Here is a 26,003-nt window from a genome sequence, read left to right on the forward strand (position 1 = left end):
TAACTCCCACTCCCGCCTGGTTAGTGGGCATCTGCTTAACTTAACGTGCATAAGGAGTTACACACATACTTCAGTAGCTGAAGGAATTGGAGAATGAAGAGCTTCAAGCTAGGCAGTGAGTGGATGAGGTTGATGGACTGTAGCACCCAGGAACACGGATGTCTGTCACATCTCACTGTGCTGTGGCACAGAGTAAACGTGCACATGTGCACGCTTCATCTCACCATCTGCACTGTAGCTGCTCCCTGGACCCTGCCTGCATCCCTCAGTCCTGCCTCTCCTGCAACCAGCTCCCCACACTCCACCTCTCACCCTCAGCTTTGAAGCACTTGTTCCTACTACAGAGTCAGGGCAGAGTTTTCCTATCCTCTTCAAACTCCTCCTCCCAAAGCACTGCTGGCTGCTGTCCCCCAGACCTTTTCACATTCAAAAATCAGAAAAGCTATGAAAGGACCTGAATTTCCAAGGTGCTGAGCACTCTCCACCATCCAGGAACTGAACTAGACTCTGAACTGGAAACTGAATTGTATTTGAGTGTGAGCAGGGACTGTGTCACCTCACCCCTCTGTAAAGCTTTATAGAAGCTTATTATGTTCTGCAAACAACATTTATTCCTGCTTGGCAGCTCTTTCAGCAGCTTAATTAAATTCATGGTTTGCATTTATTAAAATTTATACTGACACAAATTAAGAGCAGAAGAGCCTTGCTAGGTTCAGTTGCAAATTTGCCCTTGGAAATCTCCTTTGTATTTCCAAGCCAACAGTACCCTTTCCTCAAGCCAGTCATTAGGTGCTGAGGGGGAATGGGGTACGGTGTTGCTCAGCATGAGTTAGCACAGCAGGACCAGACCCTGATGTTCAGCCAGGAGGGAGAACAGCAGCTCAGGACACACTTCTCCCTGTATTCACTGGGATACTCTGGGAAGAAAGGCTGTTCCCTCAATCCCTGGCCCCCAGAAAAGTGTCATGGCCATTTCTTACCTCCTTGTGGAAGGCTATAGCTTCACTGAAGTTGCCAAGTAGGTACTGGGTGTTGCCAAGGTTGCCATAAGCACGGCCCTGGGCAGCTCTGTCCCCCAGCTCTTTCACCAGAGACAGGTTCCTCCTGAAAGGAAGCAGAGCAGTACCTCAGGTTACACACAGCCAACACTCGCCATAGGGGACACAGCAAGGACTCGCGCCCTGAGGAAAAGGGAGCTAACCCTAGAGAAGGTATTGCCCCTGCCCAACTTCTCCAGGCTCAGGCACCCCATGGCAGAGCAGCCTGGTGATCTGTGCATTCTGAAGAGCTCTGGGAGCTTGTATCGAGTGAGTAGTGCAAGTCACTGCTGCGCGCTCAGCCTCAGGCAATCCACACAAGCGCTCGCACTCCCAGTCGTGTCCCCATATTAAATAAGAAACAGTCTCTACAGTGCAGAGGTGGGTACAAGAAGCATGAGAACAGAGCTTCCCCCAGCAGGACAGGGACAAAATTGGCAACAGGAGTAAGATCCACACTGGTAAGCCAGGGCTGTGTCCACCGGGCGTCCTACTCCTCTCTGTCCCCTTTGCACATACAGCGCACACAAGCAAGCACAGAGCTCCCAGCGGCCCCAGCAGCAACACACACGGATCTATTCTCAATATAGCCAGCAGAGAGCAGCAGGGACTACAGGAGTTAGTTTTACTTCCAAAAATAGCTAAAAGCAGGAGCAGACTGTTGACCTTAATTGCACAGATTGCACTTCGATCTACACTGAATTTTATCAGGATAATACCAGGGGGAATTTTAGTTCTAATTTTTAAAAGCTTGCAGTCCCTTTCTTGTGCTCCTCGAACAGAGTTTGCTGTCACACCTGAACCCCTCCAGGGAATATTCCTTATTCATTGCAACATGCAAAACATCATTCTTGATAAAACAAGAAGGCAAAAATAGGCAGCAGCATACAGCTTTGACCCCAGAGACAAGACTGAGGCCCAGCTTTGCTTCTGCAAAGCATAAAATTTCTGTATCTCTGCCTGTCCTCACACAGCTGCTCCTCCCAGAGTAGCAAACTACCAAACTGCCCTGTGCCTCCAAGCAGGTGAGTATGTATCAGTCTGCAAAGCACCTGGGTCTTATTTCAACCCCCATACATTTGCACCAATACAGAATACCACTGCACATGTGAAAGCATGCAAGCTGCACCACTTGCAACAAGCCTCAGCTGGCCAGCTGAAGAGCAGAAACAGCATGCACAGGCTGCTAACCTAAGTTGCAAAATCAAGTACACTAGCTTAATCTATCAAAATATTAAGGTCCAGACCAGGGGATTTATAGCTGCCCTATCTATTTTCTACAACTACTCCCAGATCTCCAGCATTATCCTGTTTTATACATTCATTGTACCTGGCAGGGGAATAAGGAAAGCAGAATTTAGAGACATGCAGAGTCTATACACATGGAAGCTCAGACTCACGACAGTCAGTGGTGATTCTTAAAGATGCTGCTCCCAGTCTCATTCTTTATAGCAAACATCTTGCAGTACTCACACATCCTCAAAGGTCTTAAGGAAAAGGCTTCCAACAGCACTTAGTAATACTGTCATCTTTCACCTGATGCACCTATCATTAACCTAATGGTAAGAGTGCATCTACCCTGCAGATCCTGAAAGCTAATCAGCAAAACAGGAACACCACAAACAGATTAAGCTCTGAGCAGGATGAGCTCAGCAAAGGCGTACCTGTATGTATTTTATCAGTCACTGATGCCTGACCAGCCCTACTCCCTGCAGGAGGAAGGGGTGGTCAGGCTTAGATACTTACTCATAATACTCTGAAGCTTTCTGTAGTGTGTCCTTGACTTCTTGAGGCACATAGCCTGGGTCTTGTGCCATGTTCCAAGATAAATGCTTTCCCTTTGCATGGTAAACATTGCCTATATTATAGAGAGCTCTGGCTTCACCTACCTAAAAGGGGGGAAAAAAATAGGGAATCACAAGGTGTTACACTTCATATTGCAATACGGACCTTTCCATTGCTAGACAGAGATGTTCAGCCAAAGCCAGGAGGCCCACGTTTTCCTTCCCCAGTTTCAGTGTCACATCAGCTGTTACTGTCAGAGCTGCAATGCAGCCAGAATGGAGTTTTACACTTCATCTCCTTCCAGAGCTAGCTTCCACCATGTCACATTTGCTGGCTTGCAAACAGATTATTCTTAAAGACAGGAAATATTTCCTGTAGGCTGCCAGGAACCAATTACCTTGTCTCCCTGCTCCTGAGAAATGTCCAAGTGCCTCTGGCAACAAACAACAGCTTCATCAAACTGCCCAAGTATTTTCAATGTATTCCCAAGGTTGCCACTTGCCTTTGCTTCTCCAATGCGGTCCCCAATGGTTCTGCAAGACAACCAGAGGAAGAAAAAGGGCTCTTAAAGAGCTCATGTACATTCAATCACCAGCTATTGGAGGCAGAATTGCAGTGAGCCTGGAAGCACTGTGCGGTATGGGTACCACATCCAGCAGCACCCAGCCCACAGGCCCAACTGGGGTGCTCCATATAAGCTTGCTCAGTTTAAGACAGATCCTTACTCACTGTTCTGCTTTCTCAGGTGAACTGTATCACAAATCCAATGGTTTAAAGTATACTACAAAGAGGACCTGGGGATGGGAGAGCTAGACACAACCCTGCTGTTACTCCTTGCACCCTCCTCATACTCCTATCCCTTTCTCTGCCTCCCTGCCCTGAAGGTGGCTGGCTCAGTCTTGTCATCTCCCAAGTTTTCCACAGGACAGCCATGCCATGTCTCAGGGCTAGATCTGGATACTCATTTCTAGGGCAGGTTTCCTCAGGCTGTTGGGCACAGACCTTGCAGATCTTTCCTTCACTCAAGCCCTGACAGATTGTGCTTATTAAGATGAACCACAGCCAACACACTTACCTTGCCAGGGTAAGGTCATGCTTATGGTACTCCAGGGCCTTAGAGTACTGCTTTAGGTAGAAATAGGCATTGCCTAGCTGGCTGTAGATGGCACTGAGAGTCTTCAGGTCTTCTGTCCCCACTTGCACCGCTGCTTCGAAGAAGGCTGCGCCACCTTTGAAGTCCCCAGCCTTGCACAGACGCTCTCCTTCCAAGGCCAGCTCCAGGCAGGACGCCTCCATTCTGCCAAAAGCAAGACAGCCAGTTCTAGGGCTTGGAGAGTAGTGTACCCATACTGCTACGCAATGGTTAAAGACATCACTGTACACCTGTACTCACTGCACCAGGCAGAACCAACCAACACAGCACATGCCTACACTCCTATACCTGCCAAGACCAGCTGAGGCCAGAGCCCAAGCAGACTTTAAAAGCTATAGGTAACATTTACAAGAACTAAGTCATCCAGGGATAAGTCTCATTTCCAAGTGCTGCAGGCAGGTAAGAGTGTGACAGGGAGACAAAATTCCTGTTGTCCCAGCAGACCATTTCCAAACCATGAGACCCCCTCAGTCCTTGCCAGCTCTCCCAGGGCAGCCGAGCATGCTGCGCAAGACACACGCGCACAAGGACACCAGTTTTCCACGGGCATGGCGGCTGCTCAGCCCCTCGGAAAAACTAAGCTCCGAGCATGAGGCACAGGAACCCCCGGACATACCGACCATGCTCGCAAGTGGCAGAAGACAACCCTCGAGCCATCACGGTAGGCAGCAGGACAGGAAACTTGGGCCTCCCGACTCCCCGGCCTCACGTTCACACCAGTGCAGCAACACGGCATCCGTTTCTCTCCGCAGTGGTGCAGGAGCCAAGTGCCCAGGCTACTCGGGCCAGAGCCACCCTCCCCAGGGGTAACAGAGAGGGTAGCCAAATTGTAACACATTTTCATTGGATAGCAGAGAAAACTCCGCACTGTGCAGAATTTCTTGGCTGCGCAGCTCGCAGCGCTCGGTGTCTGCTTTTCATTAACTTGCCTGCTGTCACTTTTTCCACAGGCGCTCTCGGCACGTCAGCCTCCCAGCTCGCTTCCCGCCCTTGCGCTTCTCGACACCGTTGGGAATGGCACGCTCCGTGCCGCCCGCGCGAGCGCTCCGCCAGCCGCGGCGCAGGAGCGAGGCCAGCGGCGCTGCTTTGAGGCGAAGGAAGCACCCAAGGTCCCTAAGGTGCAGCAGTCCCCGCTAGCCAGGGGCGGCCCCGCGTCCGCACCAGCCCTCACGAGGGACAGAGCGGGCGCTCGAAAGCTCGCACACGGAAACGTCTTGCCCGTTGCCGAGTCAGCCCTTACACAAGGTGGACGGACACAGCGTGTTGCAGAGCAGACACATGCTGCTTCTCCGTTCTCAGGCCTCTCTTTGATCTTTTTGCTTTCTTCTTTCCACTATATCTGCTTAAAAAGTCAAAGCTATACAAAGGCCAAAAGGTAGATACCTGCTACTTATGCACAGGAGCAGGGGCAGAAGCTAACTTGTCCAGAGTCAGAAAAATAAGGCTCAGACAAAACCAGAATTTGTTTTATTATATAACAAATACTCCAAAAAGTTTCTACTGTAGTCTCAGTGAACAAGTGCTTGCAAGAAGCTGGATGGCAGCACACAGACCAAGAGAACAGCTTGCAGATCACTGCTGCTACAGCAGCACAACTGCCACCTCCCGCAGCTGTTCCCTCCTGGATCCCCAAAAACGCCTCCACCTTGCAGCCACTCTTGCTGCCCCTTGCAGCCCAGCACTGGGGTCTCGGGGCCTTGCCGGGACACCAAGCACCCAGCGCTCTGCAAGCGAACGCCATGCTCCAGCCCAGGACAGTGCACGAGCCATGAGCTGTACAGACTGCCCAGGCTGAGGCAGCAAAGGGCTGGTGTCAGATTCTCCCTCCCAACACCCTTGGGGCCACTCTCATCTTGCTGTTTGTCCCCACAACCGTTGAATAACAAGGAAAAAGGGATTGTGAAACAGCTCATTTGAGCCCCCCCAAACTCCCACACAAGTATCTGATTTCAAGCTCACTGCAAAGCCTGCATTCGAGTGGCTATTTGACTTGGGCAGGAAGGCTGCTTGCTGTGCCAGCGCAACATCAGTCCCCGTCTTGAATGCTCCCTGGTAGGAGCACAAAAAAAAAAAAAAGTTACTAAAAATGTTCAGCTCTTCTCTATCGATCCTGCTGCCAGGCCATGTGAAAACTGGTAAGAACAGGCTCATCCCAGAGCACACTGCATTGAAGGGCCCATTCCTGCATTTTGGGAGGTACCAAACTCCCACGAGCTTCAACAAACATTCACAGGTTCTAGATCACTAGAACAGATATGTGGTATCATCAAGTCCTGGCACATATCTGCCCATACTTCCCAAACAGCTTTAAGGCGCCTTGGCAGCTGGAGAAAGACAAAGACCTTATACTCAAATCAGCAAGATTCAGTCCAAGCAGCTTAGCAGAGACGAACTTTAAGAGTACTTGAAACACAGGAATGAGCGATTATCACAGGAGCAATGGTGAGTTCCAAGCAGATGACTGCAGAGAGAAGCAAACTTCAACAGAGTTCCAGTCCAAGTTACAACACAAACAAAGCTCTTCCAACAGCCACGGTGTCTTTGAGAATGAGCTTATCAAGTGTAAACAGTCTGAAAACTGAGCTGGAGAGCAGTTTCTCTAACTCACAGCAGTCGAGTACAGACCACGTTTTCTATGCAACTTAAAAAGCTTTAAACCATGGATCCCTTGGATCCCATGGAAGCCTACAGGACCAAAACTCAAGTTGTAAAACGCTAAGAGTAGCATCTTGCTCAGGCTATATTTGCCAGTGAAAACAAGCAGAAGTGAAAATTGTGCCTCAGGACCTATATTCTGATACACACACACTCTGGGCACTTTCCTGGTGTTCCCATAGGAACTATCCAGGCATAACGCAGTGACATGACCCTCCAACACACACAGAGTTTAATTAAAATCTGTTTGTCCTTCAGCAGGCTGCTTTGCAGAATGTCTGACTTTTCTAATTAACATCACTGCTCAGTTTGGGACCTAAGCAAACACAGGAAAGGGAGAGGAGGCTCTTTCTCTGCAACACCCTTAGCCAAGCGTTGGCTGCCATGGGAAGGGATGAGAACTGAGAACAGCAATTAAGGGAAATATTATATATATATATATATAGCACACACACATGCACACACAGATACACATACATCTCTGAACTAACCTTGACAGACTCTAGCAAAGGAAAGGGAAAGCACTGACAGACTCAAGTTGGAGCCCGGTTCCTCCCAGAGATCACATGTGAGCCCTCCTCTACCTCTTTTCCTGCAGGTCTCACGTTGTCTGGACATAAACCCAAGCTCCAAGCCCACTAGCAGCAGCAAGCAGCATGGCCAAGGTCACTAGGGAGAATTTTGCAGATCATTAAGTTCACAAGTAGAAGCCTGTGTTTTGAAGATGTTGAGGGCATCATGTCTACGCAACATGGGGCTCTCCACGTTTTCACTCCATCTGCTAGGGCAACATTCCTGGTGAGCTGCTGGAATCTCAAACAGGTTAACCTGGGAATATCTCCATCTCCCCCACATGCTGCCCTTGTTAAGAGAAGGGGAAACAGTGTTACACTTATTTCCAAAGAGTTAGAGAAAGTAATGTTCTCTTCCCTCTAAGAGAAATATCCTTTGTCCTCTGTTGGTATCAGGGATCAGGCAGATGAGTTGAGTGCGATAATCAATGTTCCTAAGTGACTGAAAGACTTTGTTTATTCACCTCTCTTCAGTGCTGCCCAGAGAGATAAAGGGGTCCCAACACAGCCCACAAGACTGCCAGAGATGAAGGCAAGTAGCTCCCTCCTTCCTGAACTGGTCCTTCCCAGAGCACTCTGTCTCCAGGCCCAGCTATTCCTGCTGGAGCCCATATACTCCACTCAGGGCAGAACAGCTTCTGCTGCTGTGAACTTCTCATTTGGTCAGTAGCTCATATCCTCCAAGAAAAGGATTTTCTTTGGGCAGGAGCACACATTAGATGAATGAGGCCTCTCTGGAGCCTGTCAATCTGGCACCCAGGAAACTTTGCAAGGTCCAGAAAGGACCTAAGCAGTTCTTAAAGACCAGGTAAAAGCAGGAGAGAGGATCCCATAAGGCACACACCTGCCTATTTAAACAGGCTCTAGAACATCCTCATCTGAGAGGGCACAACCCACCACACCCTCCATGGCACCACATTTCTCCTCTGCTGGCACCCAAGCAACTCACCAGGGCCTGCCCCATCTCAGCAGGCTCTTACTACTCATGACCTAATACCAGAAAAGAAGATTCACTCCCTCCTGAGCCAGCAAGTTACTGCTGACAAGTGGAGGGTGCTGGGCTTAGCCATATGGTGTGGTTCAAAAGGGAGACGTTGCAAAACATCAGCTGCTTCTCTTACTCTCCCCAGCTAAGATACTGAAGCATTTCCCTCCCAACACACATTCAACCTTATAGCTAACAGCACAGTAGGTCCCTGACTCTGGGTTTGCACAGAGATACTGGGGGGAAGGACGCAGGCTCACTTGGAGGAGCTCTGTTCATAAGCCTTGCTCTAAACGGGCACAGACTGCTCATACAGATTTGCAAGTACATCCAGAATATCCAGGTACTGGTGCCACATCCGTCCCAGATCCCAGGCCCACCATGAGCAGACAGAAAGGCCTGACAACCTTCCCAGAAAACACACCAAGTACCAAACCAGAACAGCACTACACCACATGTAGCAAAATGTTTTCTTTTGAACCTGTGGAGATGATAGACCATGTCTATTCTTACCAGGTAAGAATAAAGCTTTAGAGAGGCCAATGACAGGCTCAGCTGCAGAGAGTTGTAACCAAGGAATGAGAGCAACACTGCACAGAGCAGCAGCCGGAGTTCCCAGCCTGGCTCCCAACAGGCATGCCAAGCGAGTCCCACCGTTCCTCAGCCCCTGCAATTGCACCCTTCCCAGGAGACAGCAACAAGCCTGGCTCCCAGAGCACTTTAGTTCCTTTCATAAAGGTGCTTATGACAGAGGGCAACAACAACAATTTTATTAAAAGCAGTAAGAGGCCAAATATAAACCCAATGTTTGGCCACACACAAGTTAGGCAACCTGCACAGTACTCTGCCACAGGAGCAAGTGAGTGGCATAACACTGGCAGATTGCTTGGCACCCATCAATGTGACAGCTATGAGTTTCACAAACAGGAATGGATGTTGCTTCCCAATGCTCCCATGAGGCAGGAAAGGGATGACCTTCCACCATACGGTGACAGGATGAAGTTGTCTCTTCCTCAAGCCAGTGCAGAGCTGGGAACCTCAAGTGTCCTTCCAAGGCAACAGTTTACTTGCCAGCCCATCCTCCCTCCTCAGCTGCTTCTCTGAAGGATAACTGAGCTGAAGGCAGATTTTGCCTTTAACAGGTTTTCCCAGGGTCATTCATCACTGTCAGATAACAACTAATGATGAAATATCTCACACATTGCTTTTTGCCTGCCTCAAACTAGTTGGAAGAATTGAAGAGCAATAACATTCCTTTGCAGAAGGTACATAAGCCAAACAAGGACTCTAAAGCAGCAAATGTTTTCATGCAACACAGCAATATACAGAAGGCAATAAGGGTCCCAGGAGTGCTGGGGATGCTGCTAATGCTGCCAAGAGAGAAATACAGCAAGCAGCTCAAGGTGTTATCAATGCCATTAACAACAATTACCATGACTGCTGTCAAAACAGCACTATAATTAGGACTTCTGTGATGCTTATAGGTCCCCAGAGGGAAACACTGCTCACAGCATGTTCAGAAGCTTGAAGCTGCAGTCAGATCTCCCAGACTTCATCCCCCTCACCACTCAAGTCTCTGTGGCTCCCCAGCCAAATGCACAAACACGGTATGGACATGACTGCATTTGTCACTCCCTGCCAGCCCGGGAAACAGCACAGGCTTCCTCCTGCCAAGCGCTACTTGGCAAGATCTTGGGCCACAGCTGGGTCTGAAGCAGCATGTGCAGCCAGGAGGATAAGGCCAGATGCCAGAGGTGAACAAAGCTACATCCCCCTCGCAGGTCAGCTCATCAGCCCCACATCCACACCAAGCAGGCTGGTTGGCAGAGAAAGAGGAGATCATACAGTGTTCAGCAATAAACCCTTCTTACTCGAACCTTCCCTCTCCCTCACTCAGGGCTGCCTTGTCTGGACCATCTCGTCCACAGCACTTACCCTGCTGACAACAGACCCATCGGGCTATGCAGAAAATGTCATGTCACAAGACATGGCCAGGAGACAGTTGCCTGTTGCTTAAAAAAAAAAAAAATAGTAGCTCTTCAAGGAGGGAGAAAATTCACATAGTGAGGACACTGCCAAACTCACATGGCAAGAGAGCCTCTTCTCACCTGCAAGGGGAAGCTGCTTATTTTAAAGTACTTGGTTCATATCTGGGGCTCCATTGCAAAACTCATTCCAAACCAGAGTTGCTGCAGGTCTAAGTCAAGAATAAAATAACAAACAGATAGATCGGTAGTCAGGAGGGAAAAAAGTGACAATAGTAAACAGTCTTAGTCTAAAACTTGCTTTTATTAATATGAATTAATGATGCAACAGATTTTAGCATCATACTTGTAATCTGATTGAATTTTATATGAAAATAAATTAATTTCAGAGCACTGGCAACAGGGGCAATGAAACATTATTTTCTAATCAAAGAGATCGAATTTATCAGGTGCTCAGCACATTCACTGGCTTAACTAAGTAAATATGAATTAAAAAATAACTGCCCACACATCCTTAAAGAAAATATTCAGTCTGAGAAAGGGAATTACACCCCCTTAGTAATTTCCTTTCCCAGCCTTTGCACAACTTCTGTACATGGGAAAAAAAGCCAGTGAATCTGAACCACTAACGACACGTTAGCAGAGCTCAGCAGGAGCTGCTCCAGCTCCTCAGGGAGGTTTCACAGACCCTTCGCTGGGACACAGCTCGCGGGAACCGCCCCGGGTCACCCTGTATCCGAGGGTGCTGCCCTCGCCACCAGGTCTCTAGGACGGCCCAGCCCCACGCAGGAGGCTGTTCCAGATCCTCATGTACAGCCTAAGCTCATCTACCGTAAGTTTATATCTGCTTAGCCTTTGTCTGCTGTGCTAGACGGCTCCTGTCCCCCGGGGCACTCGCACAACCTGCGGCAGTTGGTGCCTCTGCTCGGGCAGAGGCTTCGCTCCCCGACGAGCAGGGCTTTGCTCATCACAGGCTGGAGGCTCCAGTCCCCTCGGCAAACCCACATGTGCCTGCCTGCCTGCCTCCCTCTCGCTTGCTTCCATCTCAGAGAAGAAAATCTTATTACGAGTTCCTAAGTATATGACCTTGCAACTTCATACCATTAAACATCAACACATTTCTATGACACCAGAGCTGCCAGTCATCCAGCTCCTACTACTCAATACTCATCCTCCCCACGCTGCCGGTACCTTCGCATCGTCAGCACACCCATTAGCAACCTGCTCTGTTTTGCAGCAAAGGCACTAATGAAAATACTTGATTAGACTACTCCCAAGATGAGTTTTTGCGCAGCTCAGCCGGCAATGCCAATCCACCCACCTGCCAACTCCCCTTGCAGCGCAGCTCCATGCGCCCAGCCCTCAGCCCCATCACGGCCAACTACTAACCCCCTTCTGACAAGGGGTTTCCCCGAGGCACTGTATCAGGACGGACAAGGGAAGGCAGCAAACAAATCAAGATATATCAGCCTGACTCAAACTAGCTTTGGTAGGAAGTAGGGTGCCCAGAAGCACATCTGGAAGCTAGTTGCCATCCCCAGGCAATGGGGAGCTGCATCTCTGGGGCAGGCTCACCTACATTTCACCATCTTGGTGAGGGGAAGAAAACAAAAATCTTATTTTATCTGGGGAGAAATAGCCAAAGATGAAACAGACCCAGTCCTTTCTAGCACCAAAATCAGTTCCAAATCCCTGGGTCTGTTTCTTTTACATTTTCTAAAGAATGTGAGATAGGGATGATAAAAAAAAGCAATTTTCACTGCAGTCTTTTGATAAGGGCATGAAATGGAGAACCCAGAGGGAAAAATTAAAGGGGGGGTTTGGAAGCTGCTGGCTCTGTGTGCTGGCTCCAAATCTCCTCCTCTTCTCGCTGATGGTAGCATCAGTGCTCAACAGTACTCATTTCAGTTAATTGCTATCTACCATTAGCTACAGAGTACTTACAAGGGATTCAATTCTACTGCATATTTGCTAATAAATACCAAATGACAGTGAGGACAACAGCTGTATTTAGCTGCATTTACCCTCTTATTAGCAGAGCTGAATAAGACCCCATTTCAATTCAGAATGGCTCCAACAAGCTGCGTCATTGTCAAAAACTCAAATGCAAACTCCCCACAGCTTGCCTGGAAGCAAAAGTCGCCCAGGGCCTCTCTGCTTGCACAGCACATGACTCTCTCTTCGACCTAGGGCCACGCAGGATGACCTTCTCTGTGGCTTTGATTTACAGGGACACACAAAACTGAAGGCAGATAGGAGTCACCCGCTGTTCTAGCAACATTTTGTGAAGTGACTGGTGAAGGTGCACTGGTGTGTGCAGAGCCTCCTCAGCCCTGAATCACAGAATACCTTGCAAAGGTGCGAGGGTAGTTATTGTCCAGGCCTTGCAAAAAAGCAGCTAAGATTCAGCAGAACCCAACTTGCCCATGGTGAGTCAGCTGTAGAGAACAGGAAAGCACCCAGGAGTCTGGGCTCCTGAAGCCTCTGTTGCATCCTCCCCGGGGTAAGCCTGAGAATGATGATTAGGAATGTATCAATTTGAAAATTAACTCATTAAACCATGTTCTGACTCTCAACTTTGCTAAATCAATTAAAACACATGAACTGATCAAGATGTCTAGGAACAAAACTGTACAGGAGAACTAACTTTCAAAAAGGGCGAGGATCAAAGCTTCTGAAGAACCTCTGCACATGGATCAGAAGGGTTTAACACCAACAACGGCTGCCACTGCAGTCAAAGGAAAATACCAGTAGAGGCCAGCAGGACTAACTTGCCAAATGCTAACGGATTAACAGTACTCACAGGTGAGGACTTCTTCCCAGGAGACACAAAGGAGGAGGCTCAATCACTGGAGTATCACAAGCATGTCTCATCGCCCTAACTGCAGACCACAGTCAGGAGAGCACCTCTAACATCTGAAACCTGCCCTGCAGAGAAGCGAGCAAGCCCTGCATTTGCAATGGGCCAAGCTTTGAGGCATTTGTATTTTGCCACAGAGGATACTTTAAAATGGACTCAGTGATGATTTCAGCACAACAGGAGAAGCCTCCCGACTTCTAGAAGGGATTTGCTCTCTTGCACAGCGTTAGTGCCTTCACTGAAATCAGTCTATCATGCTGGAGTGAACAATGCTCTCGGGACGATTTCCCCAGAAGTGAAGCACTACTTCCTTCAGTCACTTCCAGAACCTGGAGGGCAACAGAGGACATGCAGTCTGAATGGCTTTTCATTATACCATTAGTCTGGCAATTAGGTCAACACATCCTTTCACTAAAATACATGCTTTGATTTAAATCAGTGCATCGCTCCTGCTATAAAATACAGCATGTTACAATTATGATATACAGCAGCAAAACAAATAGGTCTACAAGCAGTTGGCTCCTCAACAGCTATACCATGAGGACAATCAATTTTCTTATTACCTCTTTTACTCAGGCTATTCAACTGCTTTCACCCACCAATATACAAGGTTGCATTCATACCAAATCTGTTACTGCAAATGGCTGAGTTCATAGTTTTGGGGCTTATTTCTCACTTACACTGCTTCTCTCCTTTAAAGTAAGGATGTTCAAACTCAGGCCCCTCTTCTCCACTGCAACAAAGACCCCACATGCCTGCCCCATGCAGACACATCACAGGCCAATCAGTCAGCACCCACAGGGCCCAGCTGCTCTCCTGCACATCCAGGATGGTACAAGGGACTGCCTGGGACCTCCCATCCTCTTCATCACCCCAGGGATGAGGCCTCAAGGACCACAGGGGAAGAGCAATGCAAATTGTGATAGTGAAGGTTTGAGAAAGTCTGCGTGCAGGCTGGGAATCCAGCTGTAAGGCGGTTTTGGCTGCACAGCAAGCCCCAATTGCTGCCCTGGTCAAGCCCAGCTTGACAAACTCCACCCAGCAAAACTGTTCCAGTTGCTCTGTGCAACTGCGCAGGCTGAGGGGCCTGATGAGATTTCCTTTCCTCCATCCCCAAATTACTTTTCTGAAGTCAAGTTAAGTCTTGTTTTCCCAGAAACAGAGGCCAGAGGCTCAAGTCTTTTCTCATTTCAAGCTGGAAGCCCCTTCAGCTGCAGCCCCCCCTTCTTCCTCTCTCAGGCTGCCAAGCTGCTCTCGCCTTCAAGCGTGGGCTTGCAGCAGGAAAACAACTGCATACTGAAGAGATGCTGCCAAGTCGCATCAACACTGGGAGACGAGTTATGGCTCACTCTGGCAGGACAGAGGAAACCTCTTCTGCCTGTCCTGGCCATCCACTCCACTGCCCGGTCTCCCTCCACGCGGACAGACTCATCCTGACCCTCTCTTGCATCATCCCAACTGCAGTGGTCAGGGAGGCCGCGTGCTCCCTGCACACCAGCACATGGGAAACGGCCAATTCCCATCGGCACGCTGTGGGGCAGAAGGTGACAAGAATACAGCTCACACCAAAAGTTTTCCCACCGACTTCTCAGCAACTTGCAGCCAATTTGGTTCCGTTCCCTTCTCGTCTCACCTGCTTCCCTCCAGCCCCACACCAAGAGGGCACAGCTTGCCGCGGGACCTCCCGGGGCTGCAGATGCTCTGCAGCCCTCAGCAGCACCAGTGCTCACACTGGAAAGGGGTTTGCATGAGCTATTAGTGTCAGAAAGAGCATGAACCTGACCCTCCTCCACACTTCTATAGCATTCAAAGAGCAGATCAGCAGGAACTGATCAAGCCCCAGTGAATCCCCCAAAAGCAGCAATTTCCCTTTTCAAACTCTACATCCAAAGCAGCAAAAGTCATGAAGGAAAGCAGATGCTGTGGCTCCCCCAGGTCCCTGGGGGCAGGAGGGCAGAGCCAGCGGCCGGGCTGAAGGCGTGCCAGGCACGAGGACAGCTCTTCCCCAGCAAAGCTGCAGCAGAGCAGACAGCACCGCTCAAGCCCTGTTTTTCTACAGCCAGTTCACACTGAGGGCTGTTAAAAGCATTGTCAAGCTCCCCCTGAAAATTTCAGGGGTGATAAAAAAAATCAGAAATAAACCCAGACACATATACGTGTTCTAAAAAAAACCCTGCATTTGCAAATCAACGAGAGCTCAGCACAGGCCAGGGTTGCTCTCCTAGGCTGTTGCACAGCCACACTGCACCCCGCTGGATTTCATAAACATGATGTTCCACATCGGTTTCAAGAGAGAGGAGGATTGGGAAAAAGAAAAAAAGAAACCCACACAGGAAACAGGTCCCCCAAGAGATCAGTCAGGGCATCTCAGCAGCCTGAGCCAACATTTCCAAACAGAGCTCTGCAGCTCCTCCATAGAAAACCAGACTCAAAGGTAGCAAATCTGCCCAAGCCTCATGTGGAGCCTCATCTGCCTCCATCCCACCAGCATCGCAGCAGTGAGGCACCAAGCGGATTTGGGCACAGATTTCCCCACGCAGAGGCCGGGCTGCTCCAAGTCACACTTCCAGCCCAGCCCCACGGGCGCACAGCAGCCGCTCCACAGAGCGGCCATGCAGGTGCTCCTGGGCTTTGCCAGCAATCCTTCACCAACAGCGGGTGTTCGGGTTTCCCCTCCTAAATCAGCACAACATGGGCCCCAGGCAAGGTTCATGACAGTGCTTAAAAAGTAGATTTTGTTTCTTCACGGCATTATGGAAGAAGGCTACACTTGCTATATGTTTAATCTGCAAGCCCATATATCGAAGCACAGCAGGATTCCCAGGAGCGGGCTAGGCCACCAACTCGCAGCAACACCCTTCGCAGGCAAGTTAGAATTACACTGTTTCGCTAATCCGAGGAGAACAGACCCACTGTCTAGCACAGTCTGTATCAGGTGTCTAGTAGCTCCACAGAAACCTTGGAGCTCCAGCATTCTGCAAGCTGGTTTCACTCCTCCCAGAGGATCACGTAAGCTTCATCCTCCACCGCATTTTCCAGAATTTTTAGCACTTCTGTCCTAGCTTAGCTCCATCAGTAACACCTGCTCTGGAAGTGCTTGGCACCACTGCACTGAACTTCTGTATTAAGTCTGCAAACGCTTGAGACAAGTTCTCCCTCAGCCTGGGACACAACACCACACGAGGCTTCATTCTGACCCTGCAATATCAGCACAACTCAGCCATGGTGCAAACAACTGGCCGATGGCTATGCCTCCCCCATAGCCATGTCTGCTAGGTCAGCTACACAACCCGCCTTCCTCACTGCCCAGGGGAAGTGCACAGGTAAGATGACAGAAAGATCAAGAATGGATTGTGGAGACCTCTCCACAGACCTATTTTAGGTTAGCCCCTTCTTTGCAACCTCACAGTGGACTGCAAGAGCTTTACACAGAACTAGAGATTCGCCGCTCCCCCTTCTCCATAGGGGAAAGGAGAAGGGAGGACGTAGCATCAGGGCTGCACACATGCCCACATCACAGGAGTTCATTTTATACTGGCTCCTGAATAATGCATGTCTCCAGAAGATCTCGGCTCCTGCACAGAGACATCTTCATCGAACAGTGAAAGCAAGCCACTGTGCCGAGAACCGCGCATGCTTCAGGAGCCGAGGCGACAGCGAGGACGAGACGATGACAAGAGAGCTCCTTACCTTAACACGCAAGGGTGGTGGGCTGTGGAAGCTGGTGACACACAGGAAAGACCATTTCCATATGGATTTTGTGTGCTGGAAAAGCCTGTCTGCTTTAATCCAGGGGATTGTGGAGTAGCTGCATTTGCACTGCACAAACAGCCTCTGCAAGAGCCTTTCAGGAGCAGTTACACTCTCTACAACACAGCTTTACTGCTATTTTTTTTAATTTCAATCACATGTTATGAGCTGTTACTTTTCTTTCCTATAAGTGTGCGTGCATATATATATATATATATATATATATATATTTAAATGTCTCCTCTCTGCATGCTGCACTAGCCTCGGGCAACCAGCTCTGGGAGAGCTGACAGCCTTTACAAGTGACTCAGTTCTCACTTGGAGCCAGCTCCGCGCAGCATCTCCTTCCTTCCTCCCCTACCAGCACCGCTATCACAGCGGCCACCCCGTCTCTGGGCGCGCGAGCCTGCCCCCGTGCACAGGGTTAGCCACCTCGCAGGGCTGGGCTCATCCTGCCTGAGCAAATCTAGAAGGATGCCCTGAAATTGCAGCAACAGCAGCCTCATCCAGGGACCTTCAGGAACAGGGGGAGCCCAACGCCGGTCACCCAGTGTCCTTCCCGGGTGACCCTTCATCCTTGCGGCACCACCATGCAGGGACCCCGACATTCAGCAGAAATCACAAGCCAGGAACTGTCTTGAGGCACACGCAGAGCCTCATGAAACCAAGGTATTCACCTGCATTTACACAGCTAAGTCCCTTCTCGCTCACCATGAGATGCTGGCCTGTGGATTTCCTAACGAAGCTACTCCCCTCCAAAATCAGATGGGCTCGTTTGTCGAAAAGGAAAGAGAAACACAGCCTGCTCATGGTGCGAGGCATTTCCATTTTAGTCACTGGTGGTTTATGTTCCTGCATTTGTGCTGCCAAGGGCTCGGCCAGTAAACAAGCCAGACCCGACGGCCTCTGTTTTGCAGCAAGGTGCAATCCCCACTGCCCCTTTCTCAGCACAGGTCTCTGCAGAAGGCAACTGCTGGAACAGAGCTGCTTTCTGACGCGTTATCAGCTGTGACACGACAGCCAGGAGCACAGGAGCGATGGGACCTTCCCCAAAGCACTGGCAGCCAGCGCCTAACCCAAGTGCTGCTACGCTGTGGAGTCAACAGGCAAAACCTGAGACTTAGTTTGCCACCTGGTGACTTCCTTCTCAGCAGCCCTCCTCTCCCTCCCATTTTAAGCAGAACCACTGTAACACGGTGCAGTACGAGTGCTGCAACTGCACCGTACGGGTCTCTGAAACATGAGGACAATTCCCACAGAAGTCTTCCCTCCAAATCACCATTAGCCTCACCGCGATGCGGGTAAGGCAGCACTGGAGGAAGGCCAGGACACCCAGCATTGCCACCCACGCGCTCCTTCACCCTCAGCCTACACAACTTCTCCTCCTTGAGAACAGAAACAGCAGCTCCCAGAAAGGCTGCAACAAAATGCTAATATTTACCAGGTGCTCTAAAGCCCTGGAACGGATGCAACCCTCGCAGGATCCGCTTGGTCTGGCAGAGCGGCATGGGGCCACTGGGCAGTGCTGTGATACAAACTGGGGCAGTAATTAACAGATGGCCCTGGAGAGATGAACGTTAATTGGTGCTTCCCAGCTCTCCCCTGGCACAAGCAGGTTCTCCACCAATGGAGCACATGAACAGCAACCTTGGCTTTGCAGTGGGGGCTGTGGAGGAGACGTCTGCCCTGGAGCTAATTTGTACTCCAGCAGCTCCACGCTGGAGAGCGCAGGAACTCACTGCGGGTCTCCCCTGGCTGCAGCAAGCTCCACGCAGCCCCCGAGCCTGAATACAGGAGGGAAACAGCCAGATCCCCAGGTGGGAAGCGAGCACTGCCACTCAACGCTGCACATGCCGAGCCACTTCCCAAGAGCACAGCTGAGCTCAGAGCAAACCGCGTAGAGATCAACTGATGGGGCCAGATTTTATCCACGCATTTTCAAGAGGAGCTTCCAAGGCAAAACATCTGCTCTTGGGTGGAGCCTGGGCTCAGCATGAAATGGCTGCTACACTGAGTTGTTACATTCATACTAGTATGAGCCTAAGTGCTTTCCTCAAATTTTAATTCACTTAAACTTTCTCCTGCAGCACCTGAAGCTAAAGTGTCCCAAACTTCTGCAGAAGAGCCACAAAACTAACCCAGCTGCTGCAGAGGATGCAAAGGCAAAGGTAAGAGAAGAACAGAGACGAGGAGGTATCTGAAATTCCTTCGGGTTGAGCAGCCGCACAGAGCTACTGACTCACAACGGGAGATTAAGCTTCTGTAAAAGTATCATTGTAATCCCAGAGCCAGAAGGGAAAGGCCTGTGGTTCCCCTGCCTGTCATCTTCGGGCAAAACTCTCTCAGTGAAGGAAAAGAAGGAATAGCAAAAAGATTTAAGCTATTTATTTCTATTCTGAAGGTGGTGATCAGGCAGCAGGACTGTCTTCCAAATAGCTCTTTCAGGGTTTGTGCTACTCCTCTGAAGTTTTGGGTGCCACAGAGGGCTCTATTTATGGCTTCCACTGAAATAAGGAAGAACCACTGGATATTGAGAATGCAAATGCTTGCTCCCTCTTTCCCAGGTTTTCACAGGGCCCAGGGCCCTGGGGTACGGCCACCCACCCAGAGGGCTCCCAGGCCAGCACCTCCAAGGTTCAGCCCTGGAAAGAGCCCACACCTGCCCCACTCGTTGACACAGGCAGATGTCACTGCGGTCAGGCCTCTTCCAGCCCCAGCTTTTCATCCTGGGACACATCAGTTAAACACAGGGTTGCAATGCAACATGCTTATTTAATACTGCCCTTGAAACTACATTGTAATGAAAATTTTTCACTTCCTTCCCTAGCCTCTTGCATAACTCTGCTGCGCGTTGTCCAAGGAGCTGCCACGCTGCCCATCGGGTGGCTGCACGACCTTGCGCCCAAGCCCGGCCTGCCAGGGTCCCTTCCTGCCTCTGCACACCAGGCACTAACACCAGCTGAGGGGAGGTATTTTTCTGGTTGGAGGTTTTTGTTTATTTATGTTCTTCTTACTTCATTAAACAGAGCTGGGACTTAAAAATGCAAGTAGCCTTCCAACAAGATTATGTCTCCTTCAGCTTTCAGTAGGGAAAAGAATCCCATTTATACAAGTTGAATCTAAGCCAGTTAGCAAATCAGATCTGTCAAATAAGATTTTAATTAAAGTATCTTAAAGGACAGAAAACCTCAGTCAATGGAAAGCTTTCCTGCTGGCAATATATAAATAGTGTAGGCCCAGAGCTCCACAGCCCCATGCTGTGGTCAGACTCCACAGCCCAAACACCCAGAGGCAGGAGATATTTTTGCTTCATGGCTTTGCTTGCCTTTTTTTGGACCAGGGATGTGGCTTTTACTTCTGGAAGTGGGGCTGGTCAATCAAAGCAAGACACAGGGCAGGCCTGCGGCTGGGAAACAAGGTATACACAGGCAGCAATTGAGATAAGTTTGCTCTTGGAGCAAAACAGCATCAGGGGTTAAATAAAATCCATCCCTCCACCTCAGGAAACTTGGTGCCACCAGTTTCTTGCAGCAGAAAACCTGGCAGAGGTCAAACACGCTCCTAGAGCAAGGCTGAATGCAAGTCTGGGCATCATCTAGAGCACAAATGCACAAGGCAAATAGCAGAACACTAACTACACCAGGATAGAAAGATACAGTGAATTTATGTTCTTTGGTAACTGAAGGCCACATCTGCTGGAGAGGATGCAAGACAGCACAGAGTGAAAAGCAGGGCTGGAACGAGAGCACATGACAAGGAGGCTCAGGACCCGCCCGATACTCCTTGGGAGGAGTGCATGGTTATTTCAGGGCTGAGCGATATGTGCGCTGAGGAAGCGGTGCTGGTTAGGACCCAAGATTTCATTGGGTGAACAGTGCCTGGGACAGACCTGCACCTGGCTGGCCAGCAAGCAGATGTGTGGCTGCAAACAAGTGAGAAACAGGACAAACTGTGAGCTGTGCAGGGAGCCCAGGGCCAGGACAAGGCAGGGTCCCCTTGGGCCTGCTCAAGGTGGCAGAGCACTGAAGCAGCCAGATCATCTGGGATGATTACCGACCTGGAGGAGGGGAGTGCAAACCAAGACGTGCAGCCAGTCCCCATCCCTTCCCCCAAATTCCCTTTCCCATCCCTTTGGCATGGATCCCAGGTACCACAGGAAGTATTTCAGGATAAAGACTCTAGAGGGACAGCTCTCCCACTCTGGGGGGGGAGAGACATACCAAGCAGGATGTCAGCTCTGCCTCAAGTGACTTAAGCACAAACTGGCTAAGCCAGCACAGGAAAAAGTGTTTCATACCGATTTGACTCACATGCACACAAACATACGAATCAGTTCAACTCCCAAGACAACAATTGTTTGTATTGCAGCAGCACCTAGAGGGCAGAAAATGAAGATCACACCATGCTAGGCACTGCACAGGTAGAAAATACCCCCTGCCCAAAACACACACCAGCCAGTTAATGGCAGAGACTGGAGGGAGAAGGGAAAGAGCTGCTCTCCCCCCTACACACACAAGGTGAGACACAGAAGAACTAAGTGGGATGCCCGAGGTCCTGGGGAAATGTGTGATATAGCCAGAAAGTGATTCCCAGTCCAAAGCTTAAACAGCAAGGGTCCTCTCGCCCTGCTGCAGCAGCGACTAGCAGTTCTGCTTGTTTTGCTTTGGAGATGACCACATTACTCAGATGTTGAAACTACAAGCAAGTTATTCAAAATGTCCCAAAACAAATGTCAACAAAAACCAATACTGCGTGCTAAGCGATCATATAATTTGTGCTTAGGCAACCTATTATGCAGCACAGCTATTTTAGAAATGTTTGCCCTGTTTTTCACATCCTTTTGCCTAAAGGAAGTGATTGCATAGGCCTACAGAAGACAGACTTCAATTTAAGAAACAAAATAATATTTCAAACATAATAATCAAGTAGCTTCAAGTACAACCTGTGGGGTAGAGAGAGGCAAAAAGGGGGTCATTCCTAGCTTTTTCCCTGTGGTACACCACATTTTCCCTGTGGTGCTTCAACCAGGCCAACTTCGCAAAGCCGCTCATCCAGGACAGAGCACATTCAACAACACCTCTCAGTGCTGCCACTTTCAGCAGGAAGATCCTCACCCGGAGGAAAGAGGGGAAAAGTCGTGGCAAATTGGAGTATCAGAATAGGGAGATAGTGGGAAACCTGCCAGGAAGTCAGAGACACAAACAGCAGGTAAAATAGTCTGCAAAATTGCACCAATTCAGCCCATGAAAATACCATATTTTCTACAGAGGTCCTGCTTACACAACAGCTTTCATCTGTTCGGATGAGCTGTTGAGTCTCTCCTCTGCAGCACAGCAGCCAAATCAACTAGCATGAAGCTATTCCCAGAATCTGCAATAGCTGCCATCACAGTAGATCAGAGGTATTCTTGGAAATTCAAAGGATTTCCATCACCTGAGCCTCTTGCCAGTTCTACTGAACAAAGTAATGGGGCTCTTCCTCCAGCATCCTCCCACGAGCCACCAGCTCTCCTACCTTTAGGCTCGGAGGATTTGTAGACACAGAGCTCTTTGCTGCTGCGCAAATCCAGCCCAAGGTAATACAGTGCCAGTAGTTATCAGCAGAAGGTTTATACATTCAGCTCAGTGAAATTCCTACTGAGCAACAAGATCTAGATTTGCTAGTAGTGCTAATTTTCATCTCTGCATGTAGATAGATAGAAAATACTTATCTCCTTTCTAAGAGGTGGTATTTAATCATATCTTTATAGCAAGTAATACTGCCACACATACAACATTCTTTTTCTCTCTAACTGCTTTCAACATAACATCAAGTCCATTCTTTAAGTTTTTCAAGTTTATTTTACAAGTATAGTATCTGGAAAATGCTCAGACTATTTCATGGTAACTGCATTAAAACAACATGAGCCATTCCAGAGGGCAGACCACCCCAACCATTCATCTTTGGATGAACACACTGCTATACATAACTTTTCTTCCTACCTTGCCTTGCAAATACAGGTTTATCCTGTCTTGACCCACATGCTCAATCACACATGGGTGAGGCCTCTCTCGCTGCCTTCTGCACAAGGGCAACAACTCTTGCATCTCAGTTTGCAATCGGAGGGTGACAAAGTTGCCTTCTGGAGAGAAATCCACGGTGCTCCAAGAGAGCACTGTAATTACCCAACATTCATTCAGGTCAGGTACCTGCTATAGTGACATAATGAGCAAGACAGATTGTTTACACCACAATCAGGAGAAGATAGTAAACATTATAAAAGCCAACTGATCTATTGGAAAATACGTAGCACCGCCAGAAAAGACAAAGCTAAGAAAGAGAAATGGAGGCCAAAGGACAGAAGGAACAAGATGTGCTCTCAGATGAGCTTTCCGATGCACTCCTGTCCGATGCACTCCTGGTCCAGCTTGCCACATTAATGTCCTTTCCGTGTGGGATCAATCAGATCCATGATATCAAGGCAGTGCTGTGATGCTCTTCCCAGATGTCCATTCCTTCAGAGTTGTCTTTTAAAAGCAAAGGTCTGTGGACACTGGTAGACTTGTCCCTAGTGCGAGTTTGCTGCACAGGCACTCCCAGGAACTGTGGCCCAGGGCAGTCTTTTGGTGGAGTTGGTGCTGGCCAGCAAGGTCAGAGAGCCAGCACAAAAAAAAATAAGAGGTTGGGTTGTGCAGCAGTGGTGAAGAGTACAGCACCTGCTGCAGGGAGTATTGCACAGGTCTTGCAGCCCAGGGGCTATCAAGCCAAAGTCCTCAGACATTACACACAACTGAGCTGGATCTATTTGAATTAGAACCAGATCAAAAACCCCATGGAAAGAAAAATCGTATACAGATCTCCTGCCAGCACAGGCTCATGTGATACTTGCTCAGCTCGGGTTTGTGGATGCAATCACAGAACTTGACCTTTCCAATGAGCCCTGCCAGAGAGCCCAAGCTCAACACCAGGTGCTGGTAAACATGGACCAACCAGTCCTGGAGACAGACACAACTGTTCAAACGCCTCCAAAGCCCTATATTTCCAACCTGCCTCTCCTAGACTAATGGTTGTGCTGTACCAAAAGCACAGAAGTAAGTGACATCTGCAAGGTTAGTAAGAGCCAACAAAAAGACACATACAAACTTTTGTAAGAATGCACACCACATACTGTTGCTATAGCAGAGTTACTCCTGACTCAGGTATCTGTAAGATAAAAGGGTTTGGGGAAATCAGCACCCAGGTTGTCAGCCGGCAGCCGAACAACAGCACAGATGCCTCTGCTTAGGGTGGGCTGGATATAGGGAAATACCAAGGGGTGCAGTGAACAGACATTTTCACTTCACTGCATCTCTGTGACACACTTCCTTCCACTCCACCTTCTTCCTTTGGGTAATTTTTCTCCCCTCCCTCCCCTGAGAGTAGATCTGGGGCTGCCTGCCCACCCTGACAGCCACACCGCTCCTTTCTGCGGTCCTTACCCTTCACTTACTGCAGCAAACCACACCAAGACTTGATTCCACTGCTGGTCATTATGGGCTTTACTACCCAAAGGGTCCGAAGTGCCTGAGCTGCTGCCCAGCGCCCCAGCCAGGCCTGCAGCCTGGACTTGACAGTCAGTTACTTCAAGCTGGAGGCTTCTACATAGGGGTAGAAGTGAAGTTCAAGGAAAAACTAAGTTACAGCTCTCCAGTGAATGGTGCAGTAGAGACAGGGAGGCTCCATTTTCACATACTTTCAAGGCCTGCAGAGCAAGTCTGGAAAACACTGCAGGGAATTTTAGCAGCACACTCCCTCCCAGTTGCAGCAGCAGGAGAGACGCTGGACGTTTACCCTTTCCCTTCTATTCTGCCTTCACTTAGCAGGGTTCACTGTGCTGCATGGGCATGTGTTAGAGGTATGAAGCCCACACTAGGATTTGTTTTATAAAAAGGACCAAAGTTTATTCCCTGGAAAGTTTTCAAGGAAAAAAAAGGGGGGGGGGGATGAGAAAAAGGATTAGATTTGTTCAAAAGCCAGTGTATTCCTCTACGGCTCTACCAGGGTAGGCAGACCAATAGTTTTAACCATGTTCTCTTCATTTTCCCAGGAGTTGCTACACAGTATGACAAAAACAAGAAACACCTGCTGTCCTAATGAACCAATACTCATTAAAACTAGACAACCCACTAGCTGCTGTTCATAGATTATTGGGAAGCATACAAACAGAGTTGAGGAAAAGCTACTATACTGCAGACCATTGAGATGTTCCCCCTGTCTTTACTCCAGATACTGCATTGCCCCCACATCTGACTACTAGAAGGAAAAATAAACCGCAATGAAGACAAGCAGTGTAAATAACAGTGCTCCAAACACACCATAAGGCCTTAGATTGGCTCCAGCAGAGTTTTTTTTTTTTTTTTTTCCCTCTTCAAAATAGGAGGAAGAGAGCAGGCAAGATAGCCCAAAGCTCCTCTGCCTGGTGTTCATGAAAACATTTTCTCCAGCCTTCTACGAATTCGTGTAGTGCCCGATTCTGAAGCCGAGACTCTCAGCCTCTGCAGTGCGACCGAGAGCCTCCCATGCAACTGCCCGGCACGGCCGCGACTCCAGCACCGGCCCCGCCACGGCCGGGGCTCGGCCCCCGCAGCCCCCCTCGGGGCAGCCGCCGCACCGCCGCCGCACCGCTCCCCCCCCCCCCCCGCCCCGGGGCTCCTCTCCGCCCCGCTCGCCCGGCTGCCCCGGGGGGCTGCTCGGCGCCGCGGCGCGGCTCGGCTCGGCCCGGCCCGGCCCGCTCACCTCGCGTGGAGCCGGCGGGCGGCGCAGCGCGGGCTCTCCCCGCCGGGCGGGCGCGCCATGGGCGGCAGCCCGGCACCGGGCACCGGAGTATGGCAGCGGCGAGGAAGTGATGCGCCGAGCGAAGAAACTCGCGGGCAGGCCCCTCCCCGCCGCCTGATGTCAGCCCGCGGCCGGCAGCGGCCCTGCCTCCTCCTCCTCCCGGCGCGGCCCGGCGGTGCTCGGCGCTGCCGGCCCCACGGCAAAGCGCTGACGCGCGGCCGCTTTCTGACCCACGCGGAGCGGAGGCGCTGGAGTCCACAACACCCAACCTCCGTCCTTGCTTCCTGAAGCCCTTTTGTCCTAGGGAGTAAGTGCCCACACCGGGAGGCAGGTGGGCTGAGCAGCCGAGAGGACCGTGCCCAGCTGTTCCCGTTACACGAGTGGGAGGGTGATGCCCTCCTGGGGCACCTGCACCAGGCGGTGCTCGT

General features: G+C 49.9%; 1 protein-coding gene across 3 annotated transcripts in view; it reads right to left on the reverse strand.

Moving 5' to 3' along the window:
- GPSM1 (G protein signaling modulator 1) overlaps positions 1-25,638 on the reverse strand; it is a 71,652-nt gene extending 46,014 nt beyond the window's left edge. For all 3 annotated transcript variants that reach the window (XM_062590655.1, XM_062590654.1, XM_062590653.1), the window contains exons 1-5: positions 25,537-25,638; positions 3,898-4,119; positions 3,220-3,355; positions 2,784-2,926; positions 981-1,104 (exon numbers count right to left, since the gene is read on the reverse strand). In XM_062590655.1, the coding sequence (XP_062446639.1) occupies positions 981-1,104; positions 2,784-2,926; positions 3,220-3,355; positions 3,898-4,119; positions 25,537-25,595 (684 nt within the window). In that variant the 5' untranslated portion in view covers positions 25,596-25,638. The remainder of the gene's footprint in view (positions 1-980; positions 1,105-2,783; positions 2,927-3,219; positions 3,356-3,897; positions 4,120-25,536) is intronic.
- Positions 25,639-26,003: the final 365 nt, after the last annotated feature.

The sequence above is a fragment of the Rhea pennata genome, chromosome 18 (genome assembly GCF_028389875.1).
Source record: "Rhea pennata isolate bPtePen1 chromosome 18, bPtePen1.pri, whole genome shotgun sequence".
Classification (NCBI taxonomy): domain Eukaryota; kingdom Metazoa; phylum Chordata; class Aves; order Rheiformes; family Rheidae; genus Rhea; species Rhea pennata.